We start from the raw sequence: 12658 nt of genomic DNA on the forward strand, positions 1-12658 counted from the left end.
CTGTTCTACTCATTCTGATGTTTGTAAGTATAAAAACACAGTAGCTTCAGCCACGGTGTATATACAGAAACAAGTATGCCCGTCTTCTTAGTTTCTAAGTTTCTAAGACAATTTGGCTTTGCCACAGAGAGAACACACAGACACCTTACGCCACCTCAACGTGATGCTGATGTTCACGGAGTGCGTGCTGGACCTGACCGCTGTGCGGGGCGGCCACCCGGAGTTGTGCACATCTGCTGTCTCCTTGTACCAGATCCAGGAGAGTGTGGTCGTGGACCAGATCAGCCAGCTGAGCAAAGACTGGGGGTACGTGCCCCCTTTGTCGTTTGCTTCCAAATTCTCCATGCTTTCTGTAAATTCGTGTCTGAGGTGGAGGTCCTGTCAGACACAAGAGATTGTGTCTCATGAAGAGCTTCAAGGGAGCTCTTGGTTATGTCACTGGCCTAGATTCCACTTGTGAGCCAAGACTCACAGATTCTACAGCCTTAATATTGCCTCTTCCTTGTGACTTATACTGTTGAAGGTATTTGATGATGAAGGGGTTGTATTGGTTCTTGAGTCTTTTCACACGCTTTTTTCTGTACTGAACCTTTTTCCTTCAGGAGTTATTTGTGCATTAAAAACGTCAAGGGGGGTGCACCTGTGTGGCTCAGTGGGTTCAGCCTCTGCCTTCGGCTCAGGTCATGGTCTCGGGGTCCTGGGATCGAGCCCCGCATTGGGATCTCGGCTCGGTGGGGAGCCTCCTGCCCCTCTCTCTCTGCCTTTTTCTCTGCCTACTTGTGATCTCTCTCTCTCTCTCTGTTAAATAAATCAATAAAATATTTTTTAACAAAATGTCAAGGAGGATGATACTCCTTTAGAAATGCTCTTTGGTGACCCGATGTAGAGGGCGGAGTGGGGCACGTTGGCTCACAGGATAACACTCTGCCTTCCTTCCGGCGCAGGCGCGTGGAGCAGCTGGTCTTATACATGAAAGCCGCACAGCTCTTAGCAGCCTCTCTGCATCTCGCCAAAGCCCAGATCAAGTCCGGGAAGCTGAGCCCGTCCACGGCTGTGAAACAAGGTATGGAGGCGTGCGACAGTACCCACACCGACGCCCGCGTCCTCGTGCCGCCCTCTTTCCCTTTACGCGGAGAGAGAGTTTGATGCGGAGTCTGTGCTAGTAAAAACTCTTAGATGGGCAAAGATGCCGACTTTTCTGGGTTGTGCTTTTGCCATTTAATTGATACAGAGAACAGCCAAAATGACTTTCTTTATTCTCAACTTTTCCTGAACTGGAAGAGAACCCATGAAAGAACCTGATTTCTGGTCATTTTTTCCCCCAAGGATCATTTAGTGCTACTTTCCTTAAATCGGCAGAAAAGGTGCATGTCACTGTGACTTTATTTTTATTTTGGGAGGAAAATTAAATTAGTTCTCATCTCAACTTCTTTCCAGTTGTCAAAAATCTGAATGAACGATACAAATTCTGCATCACCATGTGCAAGAAACTTACGGAAAAGCTGAATCGCTTCTTCTCTGACAAACAGAGATTTATTGATGAAATCAACAGCGTGACTGCAGAGAAACTCATCTACACTTGTGCTGTAGAAATGGTAACCCTTTTAAATATTGAATATTATATAGGCCCATCTTCTCAGTTGAATACCTACTTGGCATTTTCCCTTTATTATTTTTTTAAAGATGTATTTATTTTGAGAGAGAGCGCACTAGTGGGAGGGGGCAGAGAGAGTTTCAAGCAAACTCTGTGCTCAGCACGACCCTGAGATCACAGCCTGAGCCGAAACCAAGAGTCAGAGGCTTAACCAACTGCACCACCCAGGCGCCCTTTGACGTTATCCTTTAAAAAAAAAAGTTTCTGCCCTTAACCATTCCCAAGCCCCAAACATTGTGACTCCCTCTTAATGACAGGGGTAATTGGATGTTATTAGCCCAAGTAACGCATGAAGTGGCATTGGCAACCACACGTGGTGACATTTTATTGTACCTCTTAAAAATTGCTCACATTAGGCACAGTCTAATCTTTTTATACTTTGCATCTAAAGACTTTGGCTAGATCTGCATTTTCTGCATTTTCTACTGTTTCAGAAATTTGGGAATAAAACATTAGGAGAAATCCTGCTGTTCACCAGCACATGTGCCCCGCCTCTGCTTACTGACCCTACCTGAGTAAAGACGCAAAGTAAAATCTGCTTTTCCAACATGTTGTTGTACTATTGGAAATACTGTTTCTGTCTCATGGGGGGGAAATTGCTCTGAATAGAGATGAAATTAGGGACTGTTAAAGAAGTGATTAAGTGGGGGGAATTATCGACCAATCTTATTTTCTCCCACCTCCCCTCCAAATTTGTCCACTTGGAATGGTACTGTTACATTATCCGTGGCCTCATTTTGAAAGCCATTATCAAGTCATAGGAAAATAACTTTGGAATATAAACTGTTGATAAAAATAACATATATTATTTTGCTCTAAACTGTTGCTATGAATAATATGCATTCTGTCACTGTACTGAATTAAGACTTCATATGGTATATGATTTTTAGAAGTTTGCCAGAAAAAATGTTCTCTCCAAAGCAGTTGTGGCGCTCCCTTCTTTTCTGATAATGAGAGCAGTCAGTGGAGCTTGAGTAAGTTTGCCCAGGCTGCACAGCAAACTCACTGGTACTAGCACTATCTTTAGTTAGTTTTTTCTTCTTCCTTTTCAGAATGGACTTTCTGTACCCATTTTTTTTTTTTAAATTGTAAGTGGCCTTAAAGTATTGTTTGGAAGACACAGATGATATCGACAAATACATTAGGATACTGGGTTACTGACAGTCCTGGCATTTAATGATTAAAGAGAATGTTGAAAAACAAAATTCAGCCAAGTAAAACTGGAGATCTAACTGTCCTTGTTAAATGACTCACGAGTCAGGCAGCATCCCACCTAGCAAGCAGTGGGGACCTCTGCTGAGCTCAATAAAACAAAGGTTTTTTAAAAGGGAAGGAGAGGTCATAAAAAAGAAGAACAGAATTTACTAGTCAGAAGTGCATTGTTCGGGCAAAGTTGCCCTCCTAAGGGGCAGCAGAAGGTGCCCGTTGACTAGGAAATGCCATGTTGACTGGGTAACGTTACTTTCCTGAGTGACCGAGACGGCGTTCAGGTTGGGCATTAAGTCCTGGTTTGCTGACTCACCCTAAGTGATGCCATCTGGGCCCTCATTTCAGAATACTATTGGGAAAACTTCTGAAATACTCACAACCTGTGAATACTTCTGCTGTCCCTTCTTTCTGGAAAGCTCCTCCCACCTGGCCATCTCCTGCTCCTCCTCCAGACTCAGCCTAAACACCACTTCCTGGAGGCTTTCCCTGATCTTTTCTCCATCCATGGTTGGGTTAGACACACCCAGCGGGTATCCCCTACCGTTCCGGGGCTCCCTCTCTAGTACCACGTATCCCTTGGCGTTAGAATGCCATGTTTCCCAGCCCCACGCGTCCCTCTAGACGTGTACTCTCCTTCACCATGTGCAGAGCGCTGGGAATGAGGGAAGGTGCTCAGCGCACATCTCTGAACGAATGAACGACTATACCCTTTTGAAAATGCTTTGGGTAAAACAAGCTAAGAGATGACTTTTAACACCAATGAATTATCTTATTATTACAAGAAGTACTTTTTAAAAAAGATTTTATTTATTTATTTGACAGACTGAGAGTGATCACAAGTAGTCAGAGAGGCAGGCAGAGAGAGGAGGAAGCAGGCTCCCTGCTGAGCAGAGAGCCCGACACAGGGCTCAATCCCAGGACCCTGGGATCACAACCTGAGCTGAAGGCAGAGGATTTAACCCACTGAGCCACCCAGACGCCCCATTATTATTACAAAATGTACTTTAATGAAGTGTCAGGCTGTGCTAGTGTGAAAGTGTATGTTTAAAAGAAGCTTCTTAGTACAGTCCTAGAAGAGCCAGTTCAGGAGCATAAGTTTTGCGAGTCCTGTGTCTGAGTCGGAGACGACGTGAGAGCGCAGACGAACTCTTTTGTCAACAAGCTGCTGTTTTATTTTGCCTCTCTGATGAAGTTTTGAGTTTTTTAAAGATTTTTTTTTTTTTTTTTTTTTTGGTCAGAGAGAGAGCGAGCGAGAGCAAACACAGGCAGACAGAGTGGAAGGCAGAGTCAGATGGAGAAGCAGGCTCCCCGCGGAGTAAGGAGCCCGATGTGGGACTCGATCCCAGGACGCTGGGATCATGACCTGAGCCGAAGGCAGCTGCTTAACCAACTGAGCCACCCAGGCGTCCCGGTTTTGAGTTTTATATAGGTTGCTAGAGGATATCATTTTGTCAAAATGTGTTAATTTTAGAAAGATTCCATTAAAAGCTGCATTGCCCAGATGGATTCGTATTTTCTGGGAAAAGTTGAGACTCTTCTCATTTCTGCCGACTTGGCTTCAGGTTCAGTCTGCCGCCCTGGATGAGATGTTTCAGCAGACCGAAGACATCGTTTATCGCTACCATAAGGCAGCCCTTCTTCTGGAAGGCCTCACTAAGATTCTCCAGGACCCTGCCGACATCGAAAATGTACATAAATGTAAGTCGACTTAGAAGACAGACAACCCAGTTGTCTCCTACAGGTGCAGCAGGAGTGAGCGGAGTTCGGCACCATATGGCCTGGGTTTGGATCTTGGCTTCGGGCCGATCCCTTACCCTTCCCGTGGTCTGTTTCTTCTTCTGAAAGATGAGAGAGTTGTTCGAGGGCTCGAGATAATGCACGCGAAGTCCTTGTGACTTCGGATTTTCACACTGCATGACCATGTTGGCAGATGTGTGTTTGCATCTGTAGAGAGCTTTGGTTTTATTGTTAATAATAATAAAGGCAACTGTTCTAAGCCTCGTGAGCTTATTGGTGACTGAAGACTTTTATGAAGACTCCAGGGTAGATGTAGGATAGACAGCAGAGTGGAGATTAATAGGCTGCCGGGTGATGGTATCATTTATCAGAAAGAAGCCCTGGGTTTTGAAGAGGGGATGGTGGGCCCTTCGGAGTGTACATGCTCACACCACACAGCCTCGAAGGGATGCCAGTTCTGAAATGACTTGGAGTTGGGAGCAAGCTGGCCATTCAGACCTAAATGTCCTGTGTTTTACGTACCAGCCTCAGTTTTGCCACTGCACATCACCGAGCTGGAAATTACATCCAAAAAATTATCAGGCAGAAGGAAGACAAAATACTCAAATGGCCAACTTTGGGCCAAAGAAAGGTCAGGGGCAAGGGTGCACGTGGAGAATTAATGGTGATGGGTTTGGATTTTTTCCCCATTAGTTCTTCTTGCTTTGGTTTTGACAATAGACATGATTTTCATTATGAATTTATTTTATTTCTAGATAAAACTAGTATTGAAAGAAGATTGTCAGCACTCTGTTGTAGCTCTGCGACCCTGTGAGCCAGCCGCAGGCTTGTCCCTGGACCAGCGGTGGGACTGAGGAGAGAGGTTTGGGATGACAGCTTGGGTTCTGTTTCCCCAGCCCCAGGAAACCCTAGTCTCCCACCTGGTGACTACCAAAGAACAAGCGTGACTTCAAAAAGGAAAACCACCCAAAAAAACTACAGACTTGTAGGAAATCTGCCTTATTGGAGGCGTCAGCCCTTCCCTTTTCTGTGTAGAAGCAGAAGCAGAATATTCCACTTGGCTCTCGGTTTGGACGGGGTCAATAAATGGACCTTAGAAATAGAATGATCGGTGCAGTTATTCCTAAGGATAATTAAGAACGGAACAAAGTAGGTGGCTCTGTACTCAGTTCACCAGGGCAGTGTGTGAAATTCCACGCGTTTACTGAGGTATAAAGTAAAAAAAAAAAATAAAAATAAAAATAAAATAAAAATCGACATCTCATCCAGGCAGTGTGATAACTGGGGTCTGTTTGTCTGAACCTGAGCACGCATCCATTGACAGCCCAGGAAGAGCGAGCTCGAGAACGAGCTGAGAGAAGGCTCTTGGCAGAAGTGGTGAACTCTTCCATTTGATCAAATATGGACACATGTTCATCTTCCAACTCTTTCATATTGCACTAATTTATTAAAACAACTGTGTATTGGATTTTGCAATTTAAAACTAACTGAGGCACAATGGACTTGTTTAAAATATTTTACTTGATTATGTTATATACACACACCCTTTCCAGAATTCACATGTAACCTCTAGTGGACTTTTAAATGGTAAAACTTGTGTTCGTGTGAACCTTTGCATTTTTTTAACCTATCCATCTACACATACAGATTTTCTCAGTGGCGTTTTTGAGTTGCTGGCCGTTTGCTTTCGGTTGTATTTTTTATTGTGCATGCGGAGTGTGCATCGATGCCTGTGATCTCTAGGTTTACTAAAGGCTAGGTTTATTTGGGCAGTATTAGAGAAAAATACCAACTTGGGATCCTCTCAAGAATTTTAAAGGGCCAAAACAAGGTTGGTGACCTAAAGGCTTGTTGGTGATGTGGAGTTTCTCCATGAAGTTAGTGACAAATGAGATTTGTCTTCTCTTAGGAAGACGGGCAGCTCTTTGCAGCCTAACGTGCATGGTTCGTGTCCGTCCTGACAGTCCACCAACGGCTGGTCACGGAGAACGCGGGCAGGTCACGTCCCTCCAGAAATGGTTCCTGCATCATGTATGGTTTCGTTATCTTTTCCGCACCCGCTTGAATACTTGAATAAACCATTCTCCAGTTTTAATCCTTTTATTTTTACCCTTTTAGGTAACATAATCCAAACTCTGACAAATTGCACAGAAGCTCTTTGGCATTAATCTAATTTTAGGATACTGATGCAGACAGACAAAAACATGGTTTTTCCTTTACTTTGACGAAGTAATGTAATTTTTACCTTATTTATCTGTATGAAATTCCAGCAGTTAATTTGAACATTTATTTATACAATGTTTGTATTTTTAGGTCTTTAATACAGTGTTTCTACCTCTCATTTGTAACTGCATGCATTATTCTCGAAACTAGGTAAAACTGACAGAATCGTTGTGTAATAGCCTTTTTATTCTTGCGTGTACAGATGTATATTAAGGTAAAATAAAACTGACAAAGTGTTTCTAGGGTAAAGCTGGGTCCATATTACATGGCTTGTCAAGCCAGCTCCTTCCTCTGTGAGTCTGGAGGCTTGGGCATCAATGTCCTTTGTCCTGCCCCAAGATTTCGGATGCTCGGTGACTGTCCCGCCCGCTGCCATGCTCGGAGGCTACGCGATGGGGTTCCCACCCTCCCCTGCAGGGCTTCCAAACACTGTTACTAGGAATACTCTGTTTTGTATAATTTTTTTCAAGCATCCCGGGCAATTTCATTTATGTCCTCCTTGTTCTCAGCCACATTATCTCAAGAGGCCCTCCAAGCAGCTGGTTCATTCAGGCCCCTCCGCCCCGTCCCATCTTTTTTTTTTTTGAATCAGCACAGGATGAAACAGGTTCACTGCAAGTGATCGGTCTGAAGTCAGGTACCTAAGGGAGGTAGGTAAGCCATGCTTGTGACTCCCAAGTTCGTTCTTCTCCCGCCTGTGTAACGAAGGTCCGTCACGTGATAGATGCCGTGTGTGAAACTGTGATGTGTGGACGGCAGAGAACAGACTGTAAACTCATGAATAATGGTTCTGATTCTACCCCCATTATCAAGGCCAATTGTTTCCAGAGATTTTGCCTTGACTATAGCAATAATAAATGCTTTATGTTTCCATGAGTATCTTTTTAATTTCCTATCCTTGAATTCACAAGCACACTCACGGCTTGCCGCCCAGGTTCGAGCCAGAACGCAGGAAGTCAGCGACCACACAGACGTAAGGAGAGGAGTGCCCAGTGAATCAGCTGACCGGCGTGCGGTCAGGGTTTGCCCGAAGCGCGTCCAGTACCGGACCCCGTGCATCCTGCGGTCCCGCTCCCTTCTCTCTGCCCAGAGGACTAACAGAGTCCCGGAGAGGAGTTTACTGTCAGGGCTGGGGTGTCCTCAGTCTCCCCAGGGTGAGAAGGAAGAAGCTGAGTGGAACGTGACCTTTATAGGGCCTCGAGACAACTTACCCCTGGGGCCTGGACCCTTGAAATCTTCAGCCGAGGAAGCTCTCAGGACCTACTCATGCCCCTTCCTGGTTCCCCCAAGCCCTTGTGAGATTACACCTCCGGGAGAGTGTGGAGATGGTCTTTTCCTTGCCAGAACCAGAGGGAGCCCCATCTGAAACCATCCGCCTAGGAAAGCACCACACTCCGGGAAATGGGCAGTGAGCCCCAAAAATCCCAGCTCCTGTGAGTGAGGCGGAGCCACACAGCTGATGGATCAGTGTGATTGGGAGCCAACTGTGGTAGTGGAAGGTACGGAGGCAGAAATCCTGCTGTCCCTGCAGGGGCTGAGCAGAGCGAGAGCTCCCACGTCCGTGCCCTGCAGGCAGAACTCATCCGAGGCTGACCCCCCTTTCCCCAGAGGGCCTCTGCTCTTAGTTCGGTGTTCGGTGTGCCCTGAAGATCTTTCTCGTTGTTCAGGGTGTTCCTCTCAACAGCTTCCAGGGCCCCTCCCAGGAATGGGTCTGAGCCGAGGAGCCTGCAGAGGTGACTCTGCACTGGCACTTCCCGGAGCCCCACACCTCCCACCCTGGCACAGAGGCTCCCCAAAGTCTGCCCTCGGGGAGGCCACCTGGCACCGTCCTGCTCTGTGACTGTCCTGCTCTTTGGGAGTTGGCATCTGTCTCTAGGAGAGGCCAGCTCACCCCTTGTTCATTGGAAACGGCTCTCCACCTCCCCGGGCGTGGGGGTGCCCTGGGGCTCCAGCTGCCTCGTGCACAGCCGTGTGCCGTTGGGCTCCTATGTCTTTACCTGCCAGCAGGGGGTCAAGGGCACAGAGCTCAGGGAGTCACAGCGAGGATGGAACAAGTTCCTGAGCATGAAGTTGGAGCCACCCTGGGCCTGTGCCTACCCTCGGGAACACTAGATGTTAGGGTGCGCGCTGGAGGTCCACAGCCCCTTGCTGTTTGGTTTTGGGGAGAAGTGTGTTTGCTCGGGGCAAGGCCTGGCCTTAGGGCTCACTGGAACCACATTTGCTCCGGCTGGACGACTTCTGAAAGGGTGCGGCTCCTTCCCCAGTGGACCCACTGGGCAAGCTGTGTTCACATTGTCCCTTTTGGGTCAGTCTGGCAAATCAGGCAATCTGTCATTTTAGGCAAATGTTGTTTCAACCTAATATTTATTGCTTTATTCCATCCTCGTATCAACCCTTACTTGCCTCATTTTTCAGATGGAAAAACAGACTTGGGGAGTAATCCAACCTCCCCACCAAGAGAAAGGCCCCATGGCTGGGGTAGGGGCTGGACAGCCAGGCTGGGGGCTGGGATGGGGGGCCTGTGTGCAGGGGCCTCTCCTCCCTGTGTGATGTGCCTAGTGCCCCAGACCTGCTCACCCCCATGTCCTTGTAACACTTTTCTGGTGATGTCCAGGAGGAGGGGGAAAGGCAGGTTTCTGTGTGGTTTGGATGCATCTTCTGCGTCGCAGGAGGCCGCAGAGTTCAAGAAGCCGGTGAGCCCGCAGCTCTGTACAGCCCCTCCTGGGCCTGGAGCGGGAGCCCGAGAGCAGTAGGTTTCAAAAACCAGTCCTGCTAGACCCATTTTGCAGTTTCCCTGTTCGCTTCCACGTGTGCCAGTGAGAATGGACAGCGGGGAGTTGGCCCCATCCCGGATGAGAGGAGTCTCGATCCCAGGCTTGCCCAGGGGACTCCCCCTCCACTCCCTCAGCCCAGGAACTGCTTAGTGTCTCCCCGCCGTGGCCTCACACCCTCAACGTGGCCCTGTCCAGTGTGCGGTTCACATCTTGCCAGCCCCTCAGGGCACCAGGAGGAGCACAGGAAGGATAAGGCGGGGGAAAGGCTAATGGGAAATAAGGACATTCCCTTTGCGCCCACCGCACCCCTCTCCCCTGTGCCCTGTCAGGAGCCTGCCAGGGAGCAGCGGAATAAATGAGCCCCAGGCATGGGGGGGCCACAGATGTTGAGTTACCCAGCTCTGAAGAGGGAAGTGGATCCAAGAGCCCTGGCTGTCCTCTCCCCTGGACGCTAGTTTCTCTGCCTCCTTTCCTTCGGTGTAGGGTCACAGCAGGATTAGAACTCCCGGCTCCACCCTCCCCGCGGACCACCAAGGCCGGCCCGAAGCCACTTCTCTTTCTTCCCCCATCAGTCCCGTGCTATGTTCTCTTCAGCACGTCTGTGTTTCGGCGACATGAGCCCTGTCCTCCACCGAGAATGGACGACACGCCAACATTAACCCACAAACAAGCCGGCAGGGGACAAAAGCAAGTCAGCTCAGAATACAAAATCCGGCGTGTATCTGGGAAACGGGACACTTAGGACACAAGCAGCGTGTTGGAGGGACCACGGTTTCCTCTCGCAGGGTCCGAAAAACATCTAGATCTGAGCCAGGGTGGTCCAAGATACTAGGCGTTCACTAGCCGTGGTGAATGGCTTTGCTGAGTGGTTGAGGGTCTAGAAGAAGCAAGTTTGAAAAATTGGAGTAGAGACCTGGGGAGGCGGCCGGCCAGTGGATGGCCTTGGAAGGGGCACAAAGTTGGGTAGTTCACACCTATGGCCACTAAGCAACCCGGGTGGACAGGCTGACTTGTCCTGTGGAATCCGCTTGCCTGGATCCAAGCTCCCTGGTGCTTGTACCGTGAGCCCACCACAAGCCGGCCGTGGGGACAGAGTTGGAGGCTACCCATAGGCCTAGCCGGCTATATTCATTAATGCCCAGCCTGCCCGCAGAAGAGGCCAAGGCTGACCTCATTGTGCTACACTCTCCTGAGACCAGCCAGCCTGGTCCTGATGCATTTCTTGACGGCTGGTCCTCATAAGGTCCCACAGAAACCAGCAGCCACGATCGAGAGGTCACACACTCAGCAGCACATCGTCCCATAGGCTTTCTTCCTTCCCTGTCTCACTCAGGCTCCCCTGGAACCACACACCCGGGTGAAATCCCTGCAGCCAAGATGAGCCCTTATCTCTGGCTTTTTCGGGTACCGAGGCCAACACAGTGCTTTGAGCAAGACGGAGAGCCCAGGGCCGCTCACAATCCCTCCAGCAGGACCTGTGGGAAAACTTGTCATATGTAACTTCTGAAGCTTGGGGGACATTCTAGAAAGGCGCAGGACTGGAAATGTTGTAGAACTCGCCCTCAGGAAGAAGTAGCCCCCCAGACCAGTGGGGAAAGAAGAGTGGGATTTGGGGAGCACAGCACGAGAGCCACCAGTCCACTGTGATGAGTGGGTCACCTGCTGGGAGAAGTGTCCTTGGAGTGCGAGAAACCGGAGCCCCAGCCCCGTGCAGGGGAAAAGGTAACACGGAGCAGCCATTGTGGGAAACCATATGGTGTGTCCTCGATAAATGAAATAGATTTACCGTAGAATCCGGCCATTCCACTTCTGGGTATAGCCCCCCAAGAACTGAAAGCAGAGATGTGAGCAGATCCGTGTGTCCACGTTCATGGCAACATTACTCACAAGAGCTAAATAAAACATGGGCTGCACCCCAAGTGCCCACTGATGGATGAACGGATTAAATGTGGTCTTTGCATCCAGTGGGATATCATTCAGTCTTAAAAAGCAAGGAAATTCTGGCACCTTCTCTAATGTGGATGAACCGTGAGCTCATCTCCTCATGCTGGGTAGAGAAAGCCAGTCACAGAAGGACTGATCCTATGTTATTCCACCCGTAAAGGTACCTACAGTCGTCAGATTTGCAGAAACGGAAGGGAGGACGGTGTTGCCGGGGCAGGCGAGTTGGTATCAAATGGGGACAGAGGTTCAGTTGTGCAAGATGGAGAGTTCTGGAGGTGGATGGGGGTGATGGCTTCTATCGACATTTATGTGCCTGAGGCCACAGAACGTACACCGGACACGGGCAGGATGGTGACCGTGACAGCCGGCGTCCTGAACGATGGCTCACATGCACCAGCAGACGGGGGTCCCCAGAGAACGATGCTTGTTTGCCCTTAGTTCCAGCCCGGACCCTCCACGTCCCAGGCAGGCATCGTCAGTTGCAAGAACGAAACTTATCTTCTCTTATGGTTGTAGTTTTCACAGTAAAAGCAAGAAATAAACAAAAGTCTGAAATCAATGTGTGATGGGAGAGGCAGGGACAGAGCAGAAGGAAGGCGGTGAGATCCAAGAACAGACGGGCCCTGGGGCTGAGCGGTGATGACCCCGACCCCAGCAAGGGGGCTGAGCTGGAGCCCCCCCCCCACCAGGGCTGCCTTCGGTGCCCCTGGGTCCTGGAAATGGGACTGCGGGGAAGGGGACGGGGCTGGGGTTTGTGAGGGACAAAAGCACTGACCTGGTCTGGAGCCCACCATGGGGTCGGAAGGAGCCCCAGCCCACTCCTGGAGCCTGAGGTCAGGGACTCGAGAGGAAAAACCGCTCCAGGGGGCCGTAGGGGTCCCATTCCTTGTCCTCAGGGGCAAACTAGATTTCCAGTTCAGCCAGGGAGGGAGTGGTGGGTCTGTGCTTTCCAGATGGTCCAGGAGAGGGGTTTGGGCAGAAAGGGAGGGCATGGGGGCTGGCGGGGCTGGGCAGGTGAGGTGATGGTCTGGGGGGCAGAGGAGCTGGGGGGGGGGGCATGGATACTGGCCGTGATGGGATCTGTGAGGGAGCAGCTCCGGTGCTGTGAGTCCTACAC

At 49.4% G+C, this 12658-nt stretch overlaps 1 protein-coding gene across 1 annotated transcript in view; it reads left to right on the plus strand.

Annotated features, from left to right (window-relative positions):
* The window catches only part of LOC116578429 (serine/threonine-protein kinase ULK2-like), an 82148-nt gene extending 75721 nt beyond the window's left edge, over positions 1-6427 (plus strand). The window contains 5 exon segments of the mRNA XM_032322761.1: positions 128-306; positions 945-1063; positions 1438-1595; positions 4426-4561; positions 5356-6427. Coding sequence (XP_032178652.1) covers positions 128-306; positions 945-1063; positions 1438-1595; positions 4426-4561; positions 5356-5414 — 651 coding nt within the window. The 3' untranslated portion in view covers positions 5415-6427.
* The last annotated feature ends 6231 nt before the right edge of the window (positions 6428-12658 follow it).

Source organism: Mustela erminea, chromosome 18 (genome assembly GCF_009829155.1).
Source record: "Mustela erminea isolate mMusErm1 chromosome 18, mMusErm1.Pri, whole genome shotgun sequence".
Classification (NCBI taxonomy): Eukaryota; Metazoa; Chordata; class Mammalia; order Carnivora; family Mustelidae; genus Mustela; species Mustela erminea.